This window comes from Pristiophorus japonicus, chromosome 1 (genome assembly GCF_044704955.1).
Source record: "Pristiophorus japonicus isolate sPriJap1 chromosome 1, sPriJap1.hap1, whole genome shotgun sequence".
Taxonomy (NCBI): Eukaryota; Metazoa; Chordata; class Chondrichthyes; family Pristiophoridae; genus Pristiophorus; species Pristiophorus japonicus.
In genome coordinates this window covers 168,399,096-168,425,692 of record NC_091977.1, presented here as the reverse complement: position 1 = coordinate 168,425,692, position 26,597 = coordinate 168,399,096, and the positions used below count along the sequence as shown (strand labels likewise).

At 41.9% G+C, this 26,597-nt stretch overlaps 1 protein-coding gene across 4 annotated transcripts in view; it reads right to left on the bottom strand.

Annotated features, from left to right (window-relative positions):
- ell2 (elongation factor for RNA polymerase II 2) overlaps nucleotides 1-25,229 on the bottom strand; it is a 208,711-nt gene extending 183,482 nt beyond the window's left edge. For 2 of the 4 annotated variants that reach the window (XR_011593816.1, XM_070884734.1), the window contains exons 1-2: nucleotides 24,911-25,229; nucleotides 593-640 (exon numbers count right to left, since the gene is read on the bottom strand). Coding sequence is in view for 3 of the 4 variants with exons in the window: in XM_070884734.1 (XP_070740835.1) it covers nucleotides 593-640; nucleotides 24,911-25,045 (183 nt within the window). In the remaining variant the exon portion in view is untranslated. The remainder of the gene's footprint in view (nucleotides 1-592; nucleotides 641-24,910) is intronic. The other 2 variants (XM_070884744.1, XM_070884761.1) reach the window with 1 other exon arrangement.
- Between the last annotated feature and the right edge of the window lie 1,368 nt (nucleotides 25,230-26,597).

Sequence of the window (26,597 nt, the reverse complement as noted above, 5' to 3'; positions counted from 1 at the left end):
AAAGGAATACAACTTTGGCATGTCAACTAGATATATAATCCCAACTTTTGTAGTGAAGTTGGATTCAGTTGTGCAACCTAAATTTGCACAAGACTGCTCAATTATACAGAACCATTTTAAACAGAATTCAAGGCTGCTGCTGGCAACAGTGCTGCACAGTCACTGTACTATGTGTTTGTAAGAGCATCCTCATTTCAAGGCTTTTGGAACTTTAAAAAAATTAAATGACAAGTTAGGAATTATGGAGATGGTGTTTACCCAAAAGATGAATGTGATCTACTTCTACTATGCTGATCAAAAGGAAAATATGAGGGGCTAAAAATAAGTTACCTGTGGCATCTGGTGAAGACACTTTAGTTTTATCAATTTATTAAAGCAACAGAGTATAAACAAGGCAGAAAAATATGACATTTATCCCAATATTTTAAGCAATGCAGAGGATTGAAGTGTAAATTAGTTTGACAAAACTCAAAATATTTGGAAATATTAGCTTATGCCAGAACACAGCCATGCAATGACCTCAAATTGCCAGCAAAATATATATATATTTTTTTAAATTTGGTGATTCAAAATAAAAATAAATTTTTCTTACCCCTTGAAGTCCCTGGAACTGGATTGTTGGTTGAGAGATAGATGAATTCTGAAAAGAAAGTACACTAATCAGTTGCATGATTAAAACTATTCATTTCCATTTGAGATATTGTACATCTAACTCAGCAGATCATGGATCAAACCTAGGACCATCATGGTCTGTACTGTTCTGTTACTGGATAAATCAGAACTGACCCCTACACAAATTATTTAATTGATTTGGAATGTAGAATATTGCAAAACATACAAAATTGTTCATACTCAAATGCAGCAAACACAAAGTTTTACTTCTGCACTACAATTTCCTCCACTCTTCCTTAAAAGGGCATTACAGGTTAAACCTCGCTTACCTGGCACCCTCGGGACCTGGTCTGTACCGGATGAGAGAATCTGCCTGACAATGGGAGGTCAGCATTTCAGGCCCAGCGGTAGCAGGGAGGAAGAGGAGCTGCGTCAAGAGGCTGGGCAACTTTTATGGTTCTTTCGTGTCACCCGACTACTTCTGCCTGCAGTGCGCCACGGCACAACTGGACTGCATCCAGGTGGTGGACATGCAGGATAGCCGGCGCATCATGCTGCAAGCTCAGCCTGCAGCTGGGCTACAGTGACAGGGTGAGTGTACACGACGGGGCAGCCCAGGAGCACGGCAGGCTGCTGCAGACACTCCTTCTGCAACAACTGCCGCCCCATCATCCTTTGGTCCTCCCGGGATCAGATCTCTGTACCACACCGAGCCTGGCAGCATCGGTCACTGCTTCACCATCTACCAGGTGATCAGCTACTGCCTCCCACGGGAGCTGCAACGACTGGGGCTGCTTCGCCAAAGCGCAGCGCTGCAACAGGCGGTGGCACTGCCCAGATGGCAAGGACGAGGAGAGCTGTGCGGCCTGCCAGCAGGAAGAGTACCCGGGCAGGGACACCAGTGGCATGTGCTACCAGTCGGCAGACCGCTGCAGCAACAAGAACTGCTTCTCCTGCCAGCCGGGGAACTTCCACTGTGGCATCTTCAAGCAGTGGCAGTGCGACGGGCAGGAAGATTGGCAGGACGAAGCTGGGCACGAAATGGACCGGCCTCAGGACACAGCATGCCGATCCAGCTTCAGAGGGGGCAGCGGCAGGGAGAGGAGGAGCGGTCAGCCCTCGGACAGTACGGGTCACGACCTCCCGGCAATGATGCCAGACAAGGGAGGTAGCCGGATGAGAGTGTGCCAGATTGGAGAGGTTCAACCTGTAACTCCTGGTTGGTTTAGTTCTAGATGTTAAATGCATTAGAGTAGAGATTGAATAATAGCAGAAGTGGAAATCTTGCCCAACACTACCCCCAATCCCATGTGCTTTAACTTTGCACATTAATCTCGTGTGGGACCTTGTTGAAAGCCTTCTGAAAGTCCAAATACACCACATCAACTGGTTCTCCCTTGTCCACTCTACTGGAAACAGCCTCAAAAAATTCCAGATGATTTGTCAAGCATGATTTCCCTTTCACAAATCCATGCTGACTTGGACCCATCATGTCATCTCTTTCCAAATGCGCTGCTATGACATCCTTAATAATTGATTCCATCATTTTACCCACTTCCGATGTCAGGCTGACATAGTTTGCTCTCCCTCCTTTTTAAAAAAAAAGTGGGGTTACATTGGCTACCCTCCACTCGATAGGAACGGATCCAGAGCCTATGGAATGTTGGAAAATTACTGTCAATGCATCTGCTATTTCCAAGGCCATCTCCTTAAGTACTCTGGGATGCAGTCCATCAGGCCCTGAGGATTGATCAGCCTTCAATCCCAACACAATTTCCCGACTAATAAGGATTTCCCTCAGTTCCTCATCCTTACTAGACCCTCTGACCCCTTTTATATCCGGAAGGTTGTTTGTGTCCTCCTCAGTGAATACCGAACCAAAGTACTTGTTCAATTAATTGGTCTGCCATTTCTTTGTTCCCTATTATGACTTTCCCTGATTCTGACTGCAGGAGACCCAAGTTTGTCTTTACTAACCTTTTTCTCTTTACATATCTATATAAGCTTTTGCAGTCCGTTTTAAATGTTCCCTGCAAGCTTCCTCACGCACTATTTTCCCTGCCCTAATCAAACCCTTTGTCGTCCTCTGCTGAGTTCTAAATTTCTCCCAGTCCCCGGGTTCGTATGCCATTTCCTTGGCTTTAATAATATCCCTGGTTTCCCTCGATAGCCACGGTTGAGCCACCTTTCCTTTGTTATTTTTACGCCAGATAGGGATGTACAATTGTTGTAGTTCATCCATGCGGTCTCTAAATGTCTGCCATTGCCCATCCACTGTCAACCCCTTAAGTATCATTTGCCAATCTATCCTAGCCAATTCACACCTCATACCTTCAAAGTTACCCTTGTTTAAGTTCTGGACCATGGTCTCCATTAACTATTTCATTCTCCATCCTAATGTAGAATTCCACCATATTATGGTCATTCTTCCCCAAGGTGCCTCGCACAACGAGATTGCTAATTAATCCTCTCATTACACAACACCCAGTCTAAGATGGCCTCCCCTAGTTGGTTCCTCGACATATTGGTCTAGAAAACCATCCCTTATGCACTCCAGGAAATCCTCCTCCACCGTATTGCTTCCAGTTTGGTTAGCCCAATCTATGTGCATATTAAAGTCACCCATGATAACTGCTGCATCTTTATTGCATGCACCCCTAATTTCCTGTTTGATGCCCTCCCCAACATCACTACTACTGTTTGGAGGTCTGTACACAACTCCCACTAACGTTTTTTGCCCTTTGGTGTTCTGCAGCTCTACCCATAAAGGTTCTACATCATCCAAGCTACTGTCCTTCCTAATTATTGCATTAATCTCCTCCTTAACCAGCAATGCTACCCCACCTCCTTTTCCTTTTATTCTATCCTTCCTGAATGTTGAATACCCTTGGATGTTGAGTTCCCAGCCCTGATCATCCTGAAGCCACAACTCTGCAATCCCAATCACATCATATCTGTTAACATCTATGTGCATAGTTAATTCATCCACCTTATTATGGATACTCCTTGTATTAAGACACAAAGCCTTCAGACTTGTTTTTTTAACACCCTTTGTCCTTTTAGAATTATGTAGTGTGGCCCTTTTTGTTTCTTGCCTTTGTTTACTCGGCCTTCCACTATTGCTTTCTACCATCTGTTTCTGGCTCCATATTACTTCGCCCTGTCTCACTGCATAGGTTCCCATCCCCCTGCCATATTAGTTTAAACACTCCCAAACTGCATTAGCAAATGTTACCCCCAGGACATCAGTTCCAGTCCGGCCCAGGGGCTTAGACAGGTTAGATGTAGGAAGAATGTTCCCAATGTTGGGGGAAGTCCAGAACCAGGGGTCACAGTCTAAGGATAAGGGGTAAGCCATTTAGGACCGAGATGAGGAGAAACTTCTTCACCCAGAGTGGTGAACCTGTGGAATTCTCTACCGCAGAAAGTTGTTGAGGCCAATTCACTAAATATATTCAAAAAGGAGTTAGATGTAGTCCTTACTACTAGGGGGATCAAGGGGTATGGCAAGAAAGCAGGAATGGGGTACTGAAGTTGCATGTTCAGCCATAAACTCATTGAATAGCGGTGCAGGCTCAAAGGGCCGAATGGCCTACTCCTGCATCTATTTTCTATGTTTATATTCCCTTCACTAGACCAGGACACGAAGCCAATTGTAACACGACCAGCACCCCGATTGAGATCAACACAATAAGCAAAGATCAAATCTTCTTGACAGCGTGGCTGAGCTACTAAGTGAATAAACTCATCCCGGCAGTGATATAGTTTTTTTTTATAAATGTTCCTGCAAAAGTTTTAAAAAACCACTCACCCCATCAAGCTCATCCCTGAAGTAATTCAGCCACCCTGTTGAGCATCCAACTGCATGTTGAACTTACTCAACATCTCCATTCCACTGACCAAGTAAACTATTCCAAATGCTTATAGTTTGAGTACAGTCTGTTTTAAATATACTGTTAACTACATTAAACTTGCGCCCTCATGTCCTCTTGGCCTGGATGACCAACATTCTAGATTTACCACATCTGTGGCATTTAATGCTTATCTTTGCCTATATAGATCATATACACAAACATCTCAATGAAGTCACCGTTAAACTTGGTCTCAAGTGTACTGCAAGTTTCACATCTTTCCTCATATCTCACCCCCTTTAGACTTGGGTCGACTCTGGTTTGTTATTTCTGCACTGTTTCTAATGCATGTTATGTGTGGCCCTTTGAAATATGGAAACCAGAGCTGCACACAGTATTCCATGTGAAGTCTAATCATTTCATTAAATAGCTTCAGCACAATTTTCTGTAGTTATAATCCATTGTTTTTAAGTATCCTAAAATTCTATTTAATTGTTATTACTTGTCCATATTGTCAACATTGACGACAGTCAATATCCGTGCTTAAAGTCTCCTTATTCCATTCAATACATGTTGCTTGTTCTCCTGATATGTAATACTATGCAAGCCAGTGCCTTCTCAATTACATAACAAATCTAAATCTTTCCAGGAGAACCTTAAACGTATTCAGACACTTACACTCCCATTTTTTAGTTCTCTACAAATTTAAGCAGCTTACATTTGGTTTCAGCATTAATTTCATTAATGTTGATAGTAATTAGGGTAACCAAGTACATTTCACATGTAACAATTGCTTGCATAAGAAAAGTTCTTTACATCATACATGTGGGACAGGTTGCATTTATTTTGTCACTACACTGTACCACACTAGTCTGTGTGGAACCAACCCCAGTCACTAATTCTGCACAAAATAAACCTGGCTGCCTTAAACCAGCCTATGAAAACTGTTTTTATATATTCAACTGTGTTGCAACAAATTTGCACTCCGACAAGTAAAAATGTGTTTGCATATATGCACCAGTCCAAACAGGACACAGACTAATCAGGTTTGAGAGATTATATTTAAGTCAAATATACACAAGTGCTTTTAAAAAAAAGCACATTAGCCTCTAAAGGTTACTTTGACTCCATATTTTGTAGTACTTTGCATGCGTCATATTAACAACGCACCACGTTTGCCTAAGCAATCATCCTGTGTGGGAAAGGTTCCGCTGTGGTATAAAAATTGTTTTCATGGACAAAAATTAAAAACTATAAATTTTCTTATCCAGTGAATCATTCCCATATTCAAGCTGGTTAGGAAAGAAATCTTATACAACATGGTTACAAGCATTGTGCTTTGAAGATAAATAACCATATACACATTTATTCCTAGCTTAGCTAATATTTTGGCTTTATTTGTGTTGTATTTTGTTAAGGGCTGTTGGGTAATATTAAAGTATGTACCATACCAGCTCAGAGGTTGCAGAATCACAAAATAAATTTCATTTTGTTCCTTTTGCATCAACCCAAGATATCATTAATGAAAACAATGCCAATGAGGTCTCCCCCCCCCCCCCCCGCCCGCCACCACTACAAAAAAAAAGAAAAAAGCTCCCAATTACTTACCGAGCTAGACTGAACTTTACAAATGACCTTATTCCTACTGGAATGAAAAACAGCAAAATGCCACTACTGTGGCACAATACTTGTTCCTTGTGCCAAACGATTTGAAGTCAGCAGCCATGGTTTTTCAGCATCTGCCATTCCTCATTCCTTTCCACCCTTGCTTGCTTAATTTTATTTTCTACTCTTTCAAATCATGCCCTTCCATTTATTCAATTTCCTGGCAACCTGCTCAGTAATTCACCCCACTCTTGTCAGAAAAAAAAAATTGTTCCTGAAAGCCAAGGAGGTATAAAATAGAAAGCCAAAGAACTGCAAAACAAACATGGCAAAAAATAAGATAATGTTTAAAAAAACCTTTTTGTTCCCACCTCAATTATCTACTGAGTAATGCCACTGAAGATCCACTAGCATGCAGTACACTAGAAATAGTTAAGAGCATTGCAATAGGAACATTATGCAGTTTCATGTAACAAATTAAAAGCTGTCAAATTCTCAATTATAACTGCAATACTGCACAAATAGCCAATATTGGTAGTTAAAAGCCATTTCTCACAATGGAAGCAGAGAGATGTCCCAGGCAAAATCCAAACTTAACTGGTCAAAAATGCTTAGAATTGTTTAACAAAGCAGCATTGTTTATACTACACCTAATTTGACAGTTGCATTTTCATTGCATGAACAGAAATATTTTCCCTTATAATTGGATTCACAAATAAAAATAAAAGGAAACAATAAGCAGATCTTGGAATTGATTAATATTCCAAAAGAATAATGGGGTAAAAGTTAGTGACCGTTAAACTGTTTGTGACACAAGAGCAAAGACACTGGAGTCGTCTGAACTGAATACATTTTAATTATATTTTTCATGAAAGATTCGAACACATGATTGACAGTTCAGCTGCAACTTCAAGAAAATAAAGCCAAGTATAAGCTGGCCTCAAAAACTGGGCCAACTGCCATTTTGAAACCAAGATATCAGAGTAGAACACTGCGTTCTTACAAAATTAGACAAATGGTGAAGTCAAGCAAATAATTTCCATTGGTGACCTTTACATAAAAGACAAAGAACCAACTGCCAACAGCTCTAAAATCTTAATTCATTTTTTTTTACCTGGGTAGGTGGCACTAACAGTTGATTGTGGTCAGAATTTTTTTATTTTAGATATATTTGGGTACACAGTCCCTTCATTCAAATCATTAATATAGATTGTAAATAGTGGAGGTCCCAGCACTGATCCGTGGCACCCCACTAGTTACAGTTTGCTGATCTGAAAATGACCCATTTATCCCAACTCGAACAGAAAACAGTTAGCCAATCCTCTATCCATGCCAATATATTACCCCCAATTCCGTGAGCTTTTATCTTGTGCAGTAAGCTTTTATGTGGCACCTTATTGAATGCCTTCTTGAAATCCAAATACACTACTGGTTGCCCTTTATTCATCCTGGGTCAGGCCGAGTCATTGAATTTATTTAAAGTGGATATAGACAGGCTTTTGAAAGTTTATGGGAGTTGAGGGTTATAGGAGCAGGCAGAGAAATTGAATTGAGGCCAAGATCAGCCATGGCTCGAGGGGCCAAATGGCCTACTGCTCCTATTATGTTATGGGGCCTCAGTTGAATGTCTCATGTGAAAGACGGCACCTGACAGCGCAGCTCTGACAGATAGCAATATATCTATCCTATATTCATAAGTCAACCCCACACTGACACGCAGTACCCGAGTGATGGGCAGTGTCTATCCTATCCAAGTCGGTGATTGGAGCATGGGCAGATGTAGGAGCGGCAAGATACTGTGGAGGGATGTGATCGGGGCCCGGGGGGGGGGGGAGTGCGAGCTTGGGGCCAGGGGCAGCACGGGCCAGTCCCCACAGCGATGTGCATGCACTAGATTCGTGCAGCAGAGCAGGTCTCCAGTTGTCTTGGGTAATCCTTGCCATTGGACCAAGACCTAGCTCTGTCAAGCCCGTGTGGTGACTGGTGTGCAACGGCCACCACACATTAAAAAAATCCACGCACAGGCATCTTCCAACCTTGAGGATGTAGTTCGGGTTCTTCATCCTTTTTTTTGGTGTGGAAGCAAGTCATCCTCGTTTCGAGGGACTGCCTAGGATGATGATTTGGGTACAGTAAACTAAGCAAACACCATCACCTCCATCCGACAGCCCAAGGCGCTCTGCTTCTTCCTTGAACGGAGGCCCAACTCCTCCTCCTCCTCCTGATGAACATGTTCTTATATTAAACAACTTTTGACTCCACTCATTTCCTCCAAATTAAATGTGTTGCTATGGGAACATGTATGCACCCTAACTATGCCTGCCTTTTTGTGGGATATGTTGAACATTCTTTGTTACAGTCCTACTCCAGTCCACTCCCTCACCTGTTTCTGGTACACTGATGACTGCACTGGTGCTGTTTCCTGCCCTTGCCCCAAACTAAGATTTTATCAACTTTGCTTCCAATTTCCATCCTTCTCTCACCTTCACATGGTCCATCGTCGACTCTTCCCTTCCTCAATTTCTATGACTCCATTGCTAGAGATAAGCCATCGACCAATATCCACTACAGTATAAGCATGCCAGGAGATCTCATAATTGTGACCATCTTCAAAACAGGGGGCAAGTCCGACTGCAACAACTACGGGGGAATCTCCCTGCTGTCAGCCACTGGGAAAGTCATCATTAGAATCCTTCTCAACTGTCTTCTCCATGGCTGAAGAGCTCCTCCCAGAGTCAATGTGGATTCAGTCCACTAGGGCACAACAGACATGATCTTCACCGCACGACAACTACAACAGAAATGCAGGAAACACCACCAGCCCTTGTACATGGCCTTTTTTGACCTCACAAAAGGCCTTTGACACCGTCAACCATGAGGGACTATGGAGCGTCCTCTTCAGTTTTGGCTGCCCCCGAAAGTTTGTCACCATCCTCTGTCTGCTCCACTACGACATGCAAGCCGTGATCCTAACAAACGGATCCAACAGTCCCAATCCACGTCCGGACCGGGGTCAAGCAGGGCTGAGTCATCGCTCTTATAGATCTTCCTCGTTGCAATGCTCCATCTCACGCAACAAGCTCCCCACTGGAGTGGAACTAAAGTATGAAACCAATGAGAACCTGTTCAAGCTGTGTCACTTCCAGGCTAGATCCAAGATCGTCCCATCCTCTATCAAACTACAGTACGCAGACAACTCTAGAGTCTGCGCATAGAGGCCGAACTCCAAGCCTTCGTCAACATCTTCACCGAGGAATACGAGTGAACTGACCTTACACTAAACATCTCGAAGTCCTTCACCAACCTGCCCCCACCACACAGCACTAGCCCTAGTTCATCAAAATCCATGGCGTGGCTTTGGACAACGTGGACCATTTTCCATACCTCTGGAGCCTACTAGTGTGCCAGTCCAGCCTTCAGTCACCTAAGAATGAATGTGTTTGAAGACCAGGACCTCAAATCTGGCACCAAGCTTATGGTTGACAGAGCAGTAGTGATACCCGCCTTCCTATATGGATCAGACATGGACCATATACAATAGACACCTCAAAGGGCTGGAGAAGTACCACCAGTGCTGCTTCCGCAAGATAGAAAATAGGTGCAGGAGTAGGCCATTCGGCCCTTCGAGCTTGCACCGCCATTCAATTAGTTCATGGCTGAACATGCAACTTCAGTACCCCATTCCTGCTTTCTCGCCATACCCCTTGATTTCCCCCCCCCCCCCGCCCCCTAGTAGTAAGGACTACATCTAATTCCTTTTTGAATATATTTAGTGAATTGGCCTCAACAACTTCCTGTGGTAGAGAATGCCACAGGTTTACCACTCACTGAAGTTTCTCCTCATCTCGGTCCTAAAAGATCCTGCAAATCCACGGAGGATAGTTGCACCAATGAGTGTTCTCGCTCAGGCCAACATCGAAGTACTGACACTCGACCAGCTCCGTTGGGCGGGCCGCATCGTCCACATGCCCGACATGAGACTCCCAAAGCAAGCGCTCTACTCAGAACTCCTATACGGCAAGCGAGCAGAGGAAATGTTTCAAGGACACCCTCAAAGCCTCCTTGATAAAAATGCAATATCCCCACCAGCACCTGGGAATCCCTGGCTCAAGACCGCCCTAAATGGAGGAAGAGCATCCGGGAGGGCGCTGAGCAGTGTCTCGTCACCAAGGGCTTGCAGAAACCAAGCGCAGACAACGGAAGAAGCGTGCAGTAAATCAGACTCCCCGCCTAGCCTTTCCATCAATGACTCTGTCCCACCGGAGTCTAATTCCTCTATTGGACTGTACAGTCACCCAAGAACTCACTGAGTGGAAGCAAGTCTTCCTTGATTGAGGGACTACCTATGATGATGACTATAAAGCCCATTGACTCCCAAAGCTACCGTAACACTTTATTGCACCCCACTTCCTGCAAGGACACTCTTCCATTCTTCCAGTTTCTTCATATCTATCGCATGTGTTCCGATGTCACTACCTTTCACACTAGTCGTTCTGATAAGTCTTCCTTTTTCCTCAACCGAGGATTCCCCTGCACTGTGGTTGACAGGGTGCCGGTGTCCAGTCCATTTCCCCCACTTCTACCTACACCCCTTCCCCTCCCTCCCATAGCCACAATAGGGTTCTCCTTGTCCTCACCATCCAGCCTCCACCTTCAACAGATCATCCTCCGCTACTTCTGCCACCTCCAATGTGATCCCACCACCAAACACATCTTCACCTCCCCTTTCAGCATTTCAAAGGGACCATTCCCTCCGCGACACCCTGGTCCACTCCTCTATCACTCTCAACACACTCCCCATCTCACGTCACCTTCCTGTGCAAGGGCAGGAGGTGCAACAACTTCACTTTTATCTTCTTTCCCACTGGCCAGGACCCCAAACACTTCTTCCAGGTGAAACAATGATTTACTTGTACTTTCAATGTAGTATACTGTATTTGCTGCCCACGATGCAGTGTCCTCTACATTGCAGAACACCTCCCTTCAGTTGCAAGCTTGACGCTGAGCTTCTGGCCACCTGTCAGTTTAATTCTCTGCTCCACTTCTTGATCCTACACTGCTCCAATGAAGCTCAACACAAGCTCGAGGACCACCACCTCATCTTTATATTAGGCACTTTACAGCCTACTGGACTCAGAGTTCAACAATCTCATAACTACTGCCCTTATATTTTTGCCCCCCCCCCCCCAAACGTCAGCTGTGGCTGATGATTGATATTCCCATCAACACCTCTTTTGTTTCTTTACTCGTCAATTACCATCTCCTTTCACAATCATCCCTGGTTATTAAATCTCTCCTGGCCTCCACTCTATCAGACTTTCCCTTTCGTCTTCCCTCCCCTCACCCCTTTCCCTGATCTGTAAAAACCTGTTACATCTCTAACATTTTCCAATTCTGATGAAAGATCATCCACCATTTCAGGTTAACTTTCACTCTCCACAGATACTGCCTGACCTGCTGAGCAATGCCCTCCACCTCACCCACAATGATCAGCAGCTGTTCTGCTGGAAAAGATACCATGCAGCAAATTTAAAGGGACCATGCACCTAAAAGAAAAATTAGAGGGAACACTGCTGCTGAGTATTTGCAGCATTTTCTGTTTTTTATTTTAGATTTCTAGCAACTGCAGTATTTTGCTTTTGTACCATTACTGAGGGTCCATTTTTGTTTTGGAAGAAAACACAACTGTCCAACAGCATCTGACCCTCATGTAATTGAATTAGTTTAAACAGGAGTGTTGACATTCAATCTTAAACATAATACACAATCATATATTGCAGCAGTCAACAACTTTAGATTTATGCACCAGAATGTTTAAATTTTTTAGGTCCAATTAATGATTACCCGTTAGTGCAAAACAATGGAGCTGTCTTGACTGTGGATAGATCATCAAGTCTTACAGGCCACATATGGACAAACCACAGGCTGTACCTTGGGAACTGCTTAAGTGGAGGGTCTTTTTGCTGCTAACTTAAAGATTTAGTGATATCCTTGCACAAAATCAGTTTGACCAAACACAATTCCAGTCCAAGTGAATACAAATCCACAAAACTGAGAATGGCAATAAACCAGTATGTGTCGTGAAACAAGAAATATCACATTAAATGCATTACTGGGAGCAGCGTTAAAGCATTTTTGCTGTGTCTAAGTACTCAATACCAACACTAGGCACTAACTGACATGCCTCACCTAGAAGAGCCCTAGAAATTAGATTGTCATTTACATTACAATTCAAATACCCATTTTACTCCAGCAAATAGATGGACTTGTCATCCTATGAAAAATGAGCAAGTCAATCCTAAGCCATGGACACAAGCTATATTCACTTCCAAGAGCCTCAATTTTACTTTTTCTTTTTAAATTCATTGGACAATTAATGGACTGCCAATTCCATCTGTGGTTATATTTCTAGAACTTCACGTCAACATCCAACTAGCTACCAATTTGGATATATGTTGCAATAAACAACCTTGCCCCATAAAAAATAATTATCTACCGATGGAGTTTGCTGGTCTCTGGTGTCCTCAATATTCTTTTTATCAGAGGCTCTTTATCTTTTTGCTTCCGAGGCACACCCCCCTTCCCAGTTATAAAAAATATTTTATTTCCAAGATAATCCATTTGTAAACCTTTTATGGCAACAAATGCACTCTGATCTTTTTATATCCAGGCAGTTATTAGCAATCTAGCCAAATGCAGACTCAACACGAACATATGGAAAACCATATTGTTCATGGTGCTCTCCAAACTTCATTCTTCAAATTCAACATACCCCATATTCATGCTAAATACAATTTTAACACTTGGTATTTCTCCAGTGTGTATATTGGAGTTTCAAAATAATTCAAGCAATTGCAATCTAGATGTACGAAACCACACTGGAATCGATGCCACTTTCCCCACCCATCTCATTTACATTGCCCCCGGTGACATCAACCAAAGACTAAGGGTCCACTTCCATTCATTCACTGACGACACCCAGCTCTACCTCGCCACCATCTACATTAGCCCTTCATTGCTTCTATGGTCAGAGTGATTTTCCTGCAATCAAACTTAGTCTTCTGGCCCCACTACAAACATTGTACCCCAATGCATCAGTCTCCCACGCAACTATATTGTCAGGTTGAATCAAAATGTTCATAACCTCAGCATCCGACTTGACCCCAAGTTATACTGCTGACCCATTCTTTGATCATAAAGATTGCCTATTTCCACCATCGTAACATTGCCCACTTCCGCCCCTGCCACAGCAAATCAGGAACCACGCCTTAGTCACCTCCAGGCACGACGCTTTTTAAAAAATAATTTGTTCCTGGGATGTGGGCATTCCTGGCAAGATCAGCATTTATTGCCCATCCCTAACTACCCTTAAGGTGGTGGTGAGCCACCACCTTGAACATTTGCAGCTCATGTGAAGGTACTACCACTGTGCTGTTAGGGAGAGAGTTCTAGGATTTTAACCAAACGACAATGAAGGAACAGCAATATATTTCCAAGTCAGGATGGCGTGCAACTTGGAGATGAACTTGCAGGTGATGGTGTTCCCATGCACCTGCTACCCTTGTAGGTGGTAGAGATTGTGGGCTTGGGAGTTGCTGCTGCAGCCACGGTGTGCCAGTGGCAGAGTGAGTGAATGTTGAAGGGGTGGATGGGGTTCCAGTCAAGCAGGCTGCTTTGTCCTGGATAGTGTTATGCTTCTCTTGTTGGAGCTGCACTCATCCAAGCAAATGAAGAGTATTCCATCACCTTCCTGACTTGTGCCTTGTAGATAGTGAAAAGGCTTTGGGGAGTCAGGAGGAGAGACACTTGCTGCAGAATACCCAGCTGCTGACCTGCTCTTGTAGCCACAGTATTCATGTGGCTGATCCAGTTAAGTTTCTGGTCAATGGTGATCCCCAGGATGTTGATGGTGAGGGATTCAGCAATGTTAGTGCTGCTGAATGTCAAGGGACTGTATTTAGATTCAATGCTCTCCTATGCGGCCTCCTATGCTCCACCCTCTATGAACTTCAACTTATCCAAAACTCAGCAGCCCATATCCTATCCCACATCAACTCCCAATCATCCATCAGCTGCCGACATATATTGGCTCCCAGTTCCCCAACTTAAATTTCTCCTTTGTTTAAATCCTTTCATAGCCTAGTGACCCCACTATTGTAACCTCGTCTAGCCATCCAACCCCATGCAAAACTTAGTTTCTCCAATATTGGTCTGGTGTATCCCCACTCTTCATCCCATCGAATGGTAGCCATGCCTTCAGCTGTATAGGCCTCATGCTCTGGATTTCTCTCCCTAAACCTCTTCCCCCTCCCCCCCCCCTTCCACACTGCCCTCTCCTCCTTTAATGCCAATTAAAACCAACCTCTTACCAAGAATTTGGTCACAACTCCCAATACCCCTTTTTGCTCAGTGTACATTTTTGTTTGATTAGTTTGGATTAGGATAAAGCAGATCAGAGTGTTAATGTGTGGTTCAAAGAGTGGTGTGGGAGGAAGGGGTTTCAATTCATGGGGTACTGGGGAAAGAGGGAGCTGTTCTGTCAGCACGGGCTCCACTTAAACCAGGCTGGGACCAGCATCCTGCCGAATCAAATAACTAGGACTGTAGATAGGACTTTAAACTAAAAAGTTGGGGAGGGCCCCCCCCCCCCCCCCCAGGAGAAATTTAGATATCTAAAGAGAAAGGTCAATGCAAGAGAGCAGTGTAGCAATTTGGGTAAAATTAGTGTGACGGACAGAGTTTAATGGTAGCAGTGCAGTACAGAATAAGGTCAAAGCAAAATTAAAGGCTCTTTATCTGAATGCACAGAGCATTCGTAATAAGATATGAACTGGTGGCACAAAAGATAAATGGGTTAGATCCAATAGCCAATACAGAGATGTGGTTGAAAGGTGACCAAGGTTGGGAACTAAATGTTCCAGGGTACTAGATGTTCCAAAAAGACAGGCAGAATGGTAAAGGCAGGGGGTAGCCCTAATAAAGGATGACATAAGGACAGGAGAAAGAAAGGATCTCAGCTCAGAAATTACAATCAGTATGGGTAGAGATAAAGAACAAGGGGCAGAAAACACTGGTGGGAGAAGTATATACGCCCCCTAACATAAGCTATACCGTTGGACAGAATATCAATCAAGAAATAGTAGGAGCTTGTAACAAAGGTAAGGCAATAAACGTGGGGGACTTTAATCTTCATATAGACTGGACAAATCAAATTGGTAAAGGTAGCCTAGAGGACAAGTTCATGGAATGCATTCGAGACAGTTTCCTAGAATATGTCATGGAACCAACCAGGGAACAGGCTATTTTAAATCTTGGACTATGTAATGGGACAGGGTTAATTAGAAATCTCATAGTAAAGGATTCTCTGGGGAAGTGTGATCATAATATGGCAGAATTTTACATTACGTTTGAATGTGACTTGCCCAAGTCCAAAACAAGAGCTTTAAACTTAAATAAAGCCAATTACATAGGTATGAAAGGCTAGGTGGCTAAGATAGATTGGAATAATAGATTAAAAGGTTTGGCAATAGATAAGTAATGGCTAGCATTTAAATAACTTTCATAATTAACAAAAATACATTCCATTGAGAAACAAAAACTCCACGGTGAAAGTGATCCATCCGTGGCTAACTAAAGAAGTTAAGGATAGCATTAGATTCAAAGAAGCTTATAATGTTGCGAAGAATAGTAATAAGCCTGAGGATTGAGAATCTCAGAAACCAAAGGATGACCACAAAATTGATAAGGGAAAAAATAGAGAAAACTAGCAAGAAATATAAAAGCAGATTGTAAGAGCTTCTACAAGTATGTAAAAAAAAAAGAGTAGCAAAAGTAAACATTAGTTCCTAAGAGATTGAGGCAGAAGTTATGGGGACTAAGGAAATGGCAGCAATGTTAAACAAATATTTTGTATGTCTTCACAGTAGAAGACGCAAAAAGCATACCTAAAATAGTGGGGAGCCAAGGATTTAATGAGGGCGACGAACTTAATGTAATTGATACAAGTAGAGAAAAAGTATGAGATAAACTAATGGAACTAAAAAGCAGACAAATCCTCTGGACCCGACGGCCTACATCCTAGCGTTCTAAAAAAAGGAGGTGGATGCAGAGAGTGAATGCATTTGTTTTGATCTTTCAAAATTCCTTAGATTCTCGAACGGTAGCAAATGTAACACCGATATTCAAGAAAGGAGGGAGAGAGAAAACAGGGAACATTCAAGATACAGTTAAGAACAGTCAGTGGGAAAATGCTGAAATCTATTGTTAATGAAGTGGTATCAGGGCACTTGGTGATTAGGCAGAGTCAGCATGGTTTTATGAAAGGGAAATAGTGTTTGACAAATTTAGAGTTTTTGAGGATGTAACTAGCACTATACTCTCAAGTTTAGAAGAATGAGGTGATCTCATTGAATCATACAAGATTTACAAGATTCTAAAGGGGATTGCCAGGGTAGATGCTGAGAGGCTGTTTTCCCCTGGCTGGAGTGTCTAGAACTAGGAGACAGTCTCAGGATAAGGGGGTAGGCCATTTAAGACAAAGATGAAGATAAATGTCATCCCTCAGAGGGTTGCGAATCTTTGGAATTCTCTGCTATAGATGCCAAGTCCCTGAATATATTCAAGGCTGAGATGGAGAGATTTTGGGAGTCTTGGGGAATCAAGGGATATGGAGATCAGGCAGGAAAGGGGAGTCGGGGTCAATGATCAGCTATGATCTTATTGACTGGCGGAGCAGGCTCGAGGTGCCGTAGGGCCTATTCCTGCTCCTATTATGTTCTTAAGGGTGCCTCACCCCAAAATGCACTCCTGCTACATCTTTCTATTATGCCACCTGCGCTTTCTGAATGAAGCTACATTGTTGTATTTGCACTGTAGACTCACTGTGGAGAATTCACATTTCACTCAAAACATTCAAGATATCTATCCAGAACTCAATTCAAACATAGTTTCGAGGTATTCAACCCAGTTTGTTGACCTGCCCCATAAATACCACATCCTACCACTACAGACAGTATCTTGACAAATAATTACCTTGTGACAAACTGAAGGTTCAAATTAAGCCAACTTTCACATCCTTTCCCAAGGAGCAAACAAACATGAACTATGCTATTAAATGATATTCCAAACAAACTGCTCAGTAAATACATACCATATTGCTGTGCAAAATTTATATTCAACTGCTGTGCAATAAGGAACTTTAGAATCAAAGTATGTGCAGGTGTCTGCAGTATTGACCAAGCCATATGACTAGCGAAACACAAATACAATGTTAACCTGATTTACAGAAAACAAGACTACACTTCAAATAAAATCAGAACTCATGCATTTATCTCTACACATGCATCAGGAGAGCTTTAGAAACCAGCAAAGGCTAACCAAAAATTGCTACAGGTAGAAAATAGAATGTGTAAACTAGCAAAGAATCTAAAACCAGATTTTAAGAGCTTCTACAAGTACCCCCTGTACCTCCCATCTTATTCTCAAGATCTCCAAGTACATATAAAAAGGGAGAGAGTAGAAGTAGTAAGTGTTGGTCCCTTAGAGGCTTAGACAGGAGAAATTATAATGGAGAATAAGGAAATGACAGGCTTTAAACAAATATTTTGTATGTCTTCACAGTAGAAAACAAAGCATACCATAAATGGTGGGGAACCAAGGGGCTAATAAGAGTGAGGAACTTAAAGTAATTAATATCAGGAGAGAAAAAAAGTACTCGAGAAACTAATGGGACTAAAAGTAGACAAATCCCCTGGACCTGATGGCCTACATCCTTGGGTTGTAAGTGGTGAGAGATACTGGAAGGATTGGTTGTGATCTTCCAAAGTTCCCAAGATTCTAGAACGGTCCCAGGAAAGTAGCAAATGTAACCCGGCTATTCAAGAAAACAGGGAACTCTAGGCCAGTTAGCAAATGTAACCCAGCTATTCAAGAAAACAGGGAACTCTAGGTCAGTTAGCCTGACATCCATTGTCGGTAAAATGCTGGAATCCATTATTAAGGAAGTGGTATCAGGGCATGTAGAAAATCATGATTTCAGCAGAGTCAACATGGTTTGATGAAAGGGAAATCGGGTTCAACAAATTTATGAGAGTTTTTTTGAGGGTGTAACAGGGTCGATAAAGGAACCAAGAGGTTTCTACACAAGACACATGCTCATGGAGTTGGGGGTAATAAATCAGCATTAACAGACAGAAAACAGAGTAGGAACAAATGGGTCATTTTCCAGTTGGCAGGCTATAGTTAGTGGGGTGCTGAAAGAATCAGTGCTTGGGCCTTAGCTTATACAATATATATTACCATCATTATCATAGGTAGTCCCTCAAAATCAGGAAAGACTTTATTGACTGTTGAATTTATATTAATGACTTAGATGAAGGGACTAAGTGCAATGTATCCATTTTTGCTGACAGTACAAAGCTAGGTGGGAAAGCAGGCTTATGAAGAGGACAGAATCTACAAAGTGATAGACAGCTCAAGTGAGTGGGCAATAAGGTGGCAGATGGCATATAATGTGGGGCAATGGGAGGTTTTTCACAGTAGGAGGGATAGAAAAATATTTTTTTTTCATAAATGGTGAGAAACTATTAAATGCTGGTGTCCTCCTATAGGAAACACAAAGCATGCATGCAGGTACAGCAAGCATGTTGGCCTTTATTCCAAGGGGCTAGGAGTACAAGGGTAAGGAAGTCTTACTATAATTGTATAGGGCTTTGGTGAGACCACACCTGGTGTGCTGTGCACAGATTGGGTCTCCTTATTTAAAGGACGTGGCACAAGAGGTGGGATAAGAGGATTGCCCTATGACAAGAGATTGAGCCTATGGAGTTTAGATGAATGAGAGGTGATCTCACAAACAAAAGATTGAGGGGTATTGATAGGGTAGATGCTGAGAGGTTGTTTCCCCTGGCTGGAGATTCTAGTACTTGGGGGGGGGGGGGGGGGGGGGGGTATAGTCCCAGAATAAGGAGTCAGCCATTTAGGACGGCGATGAGGAGGAATTTCTTCAGAGGGTTGTGAATCATTGGAATTCTCTGCTCCAGAGGGCTGTGGATGCAGTCTTGAGTATATTCAAAGCCGAGATAGATCAATTTTTAAACTCCAGGGAAATCAAGGGATATGGGGATCATGCAGGAAAGTGGAGTTGAGGCCCAAGATTAGCCAGGATAGTGAATGGTGGAACAGGCTCAAGGGGACATATGGCCTACTCCTGCTCCTAATTCTTATGCTCTAGCACGTTACTTTTAATACAGCAACTTGTATTTGTATAGTCCGTTTAACATAGCAAAACATCCCAGGGTGCCTTAAAGGAGCATTAACAAAATTTGACACCATTGATCGGTTGCAAAGGATCATCTATATACAGTACATTTAGCAAATAGAACTTGGTTCACAAAGGGTAGAAAGATACCATTGACACTTAAATTCAATATTTTTAAAATCATAAATACAAACTCATTAACTTTTAGAAAGTTACTGACAAAGGGAGGAATGTCAGGCACGGAAATTTTTCCACACCTGCAGGATAATTTCTACATTTTAAGATTCGAGCTGTGATAGTCAGTATTTAAAATGGTGCATTCACACTACAATTTTGCAGTTTCGCAAGTAAAGCAGTTTCGGCTTTACATCAATGCTAAATTTAAGAGTGTAAACTGGGTGTTGAGGCCTGAATTGAGTGAAGTGAACCAGATGAGATTACATCCTCCAGGGAGTCCCACTCCTTTATTCCAGTGTCAGATTGGGCACAACTCCAGATTCAGGCTGCAGTGTCAGTGCAAAAGCAAAACTAAACCACTTTGCTGCAGTTATATTACAGATGCACCCCAATTTAACCAGAGTTTAAGTAATTTTCACACCTGAAAACGTGTATTGGATTTTAAAAGGCTAGAGTTGTCAGCAAGAACCAAGTGGTCATTTTGCATTTGAAATGTTTTTAAGTTTGTATCATTATTTTAGGACACTATTTAGTCAGGAGTTAAAGCTGAGCTCCATATAAAAAACATGGTAGCTATCGCTAGGGATTATTAAACAAATCAATTTTTACCAACTTTCACTGATCAAGTCCCAGGATTTATTTTTTTTAAATTAATCTGGAGAGATACAGATGATACCTGGACTCCAAGGGTTAAGTTACAAGGAGAGATTACACAAATTAGGGCTGCATTCCCTAGAATTTAGACGGTTAAGGGGTGATCTGATTGAAATTTAAGATATTAAAGGGGAACAGATAGGGTAGATAGAAATAAACTATTTCCACTGGTTGGAGATTTTAGGACTTGAGGACATGGCCTAAAAATTAGAGCCAGACCTTTCAGGGGTGAAATTAGGAAACACTTCTACACAAAGGGTGTAGAAAGTTTGGAACTATCTTCCACAAACCAGCAATTGATTAGACCAATTGTTAATTTTAAAATCGGAGACTGATAGCTTGTTAGCTTTGTCTTAAAGGATATGGACCAAAGACAGATATATGGAGTTAGGTTGCAGATGAGCCATGATCTCATTGAAAGGCAGAACAGGCTCGAGGGAGCTCAATGGCCTACCTCTGTTCCACTGCATGTAATACTGATAAAGATGTGATGCACATGTATCTGATTTTCACTTTTCAAATTCAGATTTCAGTTATGTTAATTGTGAGAAAACACTGCAAATGGTGAAGACAACCAACAGGAACTTTTTTTTAAAAATCAACCCAAAAATCCTATAAAACACCAAGCTTTGTGGGGGGAAATTTCACAATACATTCACTCAGTTGATTCCAGGGATGAGGGGGTTGACTTATGAGGAAAGGTCGAGTAGGTTGGGCCTCTACTCATTGGAATTCAGAAGAATGAGAGGTGATCTTATCGAAACGTATAAGATTGAGGGCTGTATAGCCTACTCCTGTTCCTATTTCTTATGTTCTTATGTTCAAACTTCTATTCTGACATGCTCAATACATATCAAAATACCACATTACTCTGCATTTGAAAGACAGACTTGCATTTATATAGCATCTTTCACGACCACTGGATGTCTCAAAGCGCTTCACAGAGAATGAAGTACTTTTGGAGTGCAGTCACTTGCAATTTGCAGCTAAATTTGACAACAAACTTTGACTGGAAGTGACATAACTTACAAATAGGTATGCATTTTTAAAGACTTGGCTAAATTGGCTGCCACTATTGACCTTTAAATATCAAATCAATTACATGCTACCAGTTGGGATACAAGCAACACATCCCAAAATCAAGCAAATATGAACCTGTTCGTGAACCCGTTCCAAATTAAGGATTGCATTATATTAAAAGTCTCTTCATTTGCATATATATTTGCTGCAATGTCAACTGTAAGGAAAACTTCCCATTTCTCAATATAGATTTTGAACTGGGTCAAACAGAACTGGCACAGACCACTTACATTAAACCTAGTTCTCATTCCTGCACCAATTTGGAAGCCCCTATACATATCAGTAACTCAATAGAATCATAGAATGCTAAGCAAAGAAACAAACCATATGACCCAACTAACTGACAAGAAACGAAAAATTATGAGATGGAATTTGGTGGGTGGAGCAGGCGGGATGGGAAGACAGCCAGGATTGATCTCCACTGAGCTTTGCTGGAAAGTGCATGCTGCACAGTTGCTGGGTGACAACAAAATCATGCCCTGCACACACACACTCAAATATGAAGAATGGCCACTTGAATGAAATAGAATTGTAGTCCTGCAAAAGTCAACATCGAGAAGTTTGTGGGTACTTGTCCTTGCAGCCAATTTCTCTGCTGAAAGCAGGCTATGAGGGTGTGGTTGAACAGAAACCAGGATCTTGCCCAAGCAGCCATTAGTGAGAGATTCTTCAGTGATTAGTAGGCTATTTAAACATACATCACACTCAAGCTCAATTCTGCCTCCATCAGGATATCCAAAGCAGGATACCAACTTGAAGTGGGAACCTTAATGATTTCTCCTCCTATAGGGCACCAAGGCCAAATATACATCTATTAATGCATCAGAGATCAACTAACTCAGCAGACGACGATTGAATCTGGGATATTCCTGGCCTGTATGGCTCAACAACTCACTAGAAAATGAGAATAATGCAGAGAAAATTGGAAAGAAAACTAGAAATTCAGTACAATCATGAAAAACAAGTTGGCAATTGCATGATCATGACTAATGCTCAAATTTAAGCACAACTGCAATTTAAAAGTTAGTGCTCAACTAGCTCACCACAAAAATACCAATGTATCCAAGAGAAATAATAAAAACTCTCGGATCAACTTGCCCTACACAAGCACAGATGGCACCAAATAGCATTGAAAGTTGTGGGGAAGTCTACAATCCCTGTCCATTCTTTCAATAGCCAAGAAAAGATTAATGAAGGAATGGGGTTAAAACAAATCTCAAATGGATATAAATAGTGAAAAATTGTGTCACAGATAAGTAAACTGAAAACTTGTTTTTTGTACATGGATTCTGCTAAGAAATTTGCTGTTCTATATTTAACAATGCAGTTTTTTGCCTACTTTTACTACCGGGGCTTAAGAATCGAGTCTTATCAGAGCATCTTATAAATAAATTTGAAAATTACTGTAGCCGCCAAGAGTTGACCCGCAGTGAACTGAATAACTACTGCTGCAGTACTTTTATCCCCATAGCATTTGCAGATCAAGTTTGCTGACACAGCAGAGAGAGCACAACTGCCTTCTCCATACAAACCCAGGAGGCCACAACACATGTCTAATATTCATTTTAAGAAACAGCTCTTGGATTTCAAATATATACCTGTAGTGGTTAAGTGTTTGCTAGTCTATTATAAAACTATAATCTGCAAGTTCTTTCTCTTCACATCTCAAAAAGGTCTTCTAGGAGCAGGAGTAGGCCATTTAACCCCTCGAACATTCAATAAGATCATGGCTGATCTGTGACCTAACTCCATATATCCACCTTTGCCACATATACCTTTGGTTAACAAAAGTCCATCAATTTCAGATATAAAATTAACTGACCTAGCATCAATTGAAGTTTAGAGGAGAGTTCCAAACTTATACCACCGTTTACATGTAGAAGCATTTCTTAACTTGATTCCTAAAAGATCTGGCACTTAGACTCCCTAACCAGCAGAAATAGTTTATCCACCTACCCTCAGTTCCTCTTAATATCTTGAAAACTTTAAATCAAACCACTTAACCACCTCAATTCCAGGAAATACAACCCTAGTTTGTATAATCTCGCCTCGTAATTTTACCCTTGGTGTCAAGCTCAAATAAAAATAAAAATTCTGCAAATAAAAGCTTAGCTATCCTTTGAAAATATATCAAGAACCTTTCTGCCAGAACCAAAAGGATACTCTTGTGAATTAAAGACATAATGACTTGATGGTTTGACAGAGACTGTTTTTAAATGAATTGGACTGTAATTGCTAATTCTAAATCTGCCTGGCGTCTGAGCAGGTTAAGCAGTCAATACAATGATAGACGGTTTCTTCATAAATTATTCATGAAATTAGAGACTATAGCAAATCTTCATTTAAAGAATAAAAACAACCAAATACTTGAAAATCAGAAATTAATAAGAATAAAACTCGCTACTTTTACAACACGATTCATGCACTCCCAACGAAGCCACGTTTGCTTTCCATGTCAATGCACCCTACGTAAATTAATACGACTGCAATATGCCCGCCCCCGGTAAAAAAAACAATTTTGGTTAAAAAAAAGTCCAAAGCCGAGAAATTGAAACTGTTTGTCGTATTACTCGTGTAAATAACGAAAAAAAACATTTATCTGCCAACATAATTAACAAATGTAGGAAAATGTCCAATTATTTTTTGGTTGAAGTCGCCTAGTGTATTCGCCTAAATTCAATTGCCTTGCTGCTGGTGGTGTCGAGACCCCGTTCTTTAATACTGTTCAAGTACAATTCGGATTTTTTTTTAAACTCTTCCAGAAATTCCTATAGACCAATTTAAATTCTAAAATTTGAATTTATAATTCCCAAAGCGACGAATTTGACACTCGTTAGTCAATGCGATTTAAAACCCTTCTAATGGCTGAAAAGATATGCCCAGAGCTAGTATGCAAATACGATGTGTCTCTGGAGTGAAATGGTTACTGCAGAACTTAATCAGCCTCGTCTAATCGCTTCCCGACACACATCACGTACTCTTGTCTCCATTCGAATATGCTGTTGAAAATCAGCTACATCCACGCAAAACTATTATAACAACGAAGTTTAATATCGCAATTACAAATAGAAAATTTTAATACCACACCAACACAATCATCCAACTTCACACGTACTATATCTCTTTACTGGTAGACGTACAAATACAGAATTCTAAAGTTTGTTTTAGATATGTAATTTGAAATTAAATGCCGATTAACATCTACGTTAATGAAACCAATGGTAGCAACAGTGGGTGACAGCAACACCGAAGACCTGCTTCAATTTTGCTCAAAGGAAAATCCCAGCTGGTCAAGTTTTATGTTGGCTGTGAATTGGGAGTTTTCAGTTCAGAAAAAAATGGATTAAAATTCAGTCAACAAAATTGTCACTGCTTGTTGCACTTCATTTCATCGGCCCAGAGGGGAAAAAATTACCCAAGGTGGGAGAGAAAACTGCTCAGCGAGAATGAGGCACTTGGGACTTTTTATATAAAAAAAGACGTGGTTTATTTTGGAATCAGTTTGAAATAATGAGCTGGATTCATTAAATGCTGAACGCCTCATAGTGCAAGTTTTTTTATAAGTCCGTATCTTTTATCCCCGGGTCACCATCGGCATCTGAACTGTCAGTCACGACGGCTAGTCCCGTTCATGAAAGGCTGAAATAAGATTATAAACCTTCCCCACCCCCACCTTTGAATTTTGAAAGGCTTCGAGCGCTCGGAAGGATGTTTCTGTCAACTTCACGTGAAAGACGGTGATTTTGCCGGGGCTCGCCTTCCCACACGACAACCCGTAGCGCTGGTCCTCATCGAGCGCCGCCGCCATCTTGGACTGGCCCCTCCGGCATCAGTTTGACGTCCCTCGCATCGTCCACGTTCCCCCTCCCGTTCCTTCCCCGGGCTCTGAATCAACAACACAGCAGAGAGACCGAGGAGGTAACTGTGGGGCAAGCGACTGCCACCCAACTTCTTTGGACAACCACATCCCGCCCAGCTCGCCACCTCCCGGCCTCTCCGATTGGCCCACCCGATTCCAACCACAAACCTCGCCGGCGAAGATTTCTGTTCGATGATTGGTGTAACGAAACGTCCATCGTGCCCGCTCGGACCAATTAAAAAAAAGGCGACCTTTGATTGGCGAATTGCTGATACTTGGCCGCGAGGGGGGCGGGACTTAGCTGCAGGTACGTTTGACGTCACGCGGTCGATGGGAATTGATCTTCAGGAGCAGGGCTGCCTTCCCTGATTGGCGAGCAGTTTTCACTGGCCGGGCTCCAATTGTCAAAACCATATCAATCATATGACGTGAAGGCTTGTCTTCTTAAATATGTAAATGAAGATAAACGTCACAGCCGTTCTCAGAACTGTCAGCGGAGCTGTTTCATTTTCGCAAGGTGACGTCCTGTGAGAAAATAAAACGCCATAAAAAGCATGACAGACTGCCAACTGGTCTGATATTTCCCAGCGCTTTAATGGTTTACACATCACCATTTACTGAAACGTTAACTCTGTCCCCCTTACTACGTATGCTGCCTGACCTGCTGAATGTTTCCAGCATTTTCTGTTTTATTCCATGACAATGTCTCATCTTAGACAAAAAAGGACTAGCAGATTCTTACCTTGCACCTTCAATAAAATGTATATAGTATAAATATATATCTAGACAAAGAAAGGAAAGATAGATTACGAAAGTAAACTTGTGCAAAACATAAAAACAGATAGTAAAAGCTTTTACAGATAGATAAAACGGAAAAGAGTGACTAAAGTAAATGTTGGTCCCTTAGAAGATGAGAAGGGGGATTTAATAATGGGAAATGGCTGAGACCTTAAACAATTGTTTTACTTCGGTCTTCACAGTGGAAGACACAAAAACCATGCCAAAAATTGCTGGTCACGGGAATGTGGGAAGGCAGGACCTTGAGATAATCACTATCACTAGAGGGGTAGTGCTGGACAGGCTAATGGGACTCAAGGTAGACAAGACCCCTGGTCCTGATGGAATGCATCCCAGGGTATTAAGAGAGATGGTGGAAGTTATAGCAGATGCATTCGTTATAATCTACCAAAATTCTCTGGACTCTGGGGAGGTACCAGCGGATTGGAAAGCAGCTAATGTAATGCCTCTGTTTAAAAAAGGGGGCAGACAAAAGGCAGGTAACTATAGGCCGGTTAGTTTAACATCTGTAGTGGGGAAAATGCTTGAAGCTATCATTAAGGAAGAAATAGCGGGACATCTAGATAGGAATAGTGCAATCAAGCAGACGCAACATGGATTCATGAAGGGGAAATCATGTTTAACTAATTTACTGGAATTCTTTGAGGATATAACGAGCATGGTGGATAGAGGTGTACCGATGGATGTGGTATATTTAGATTTC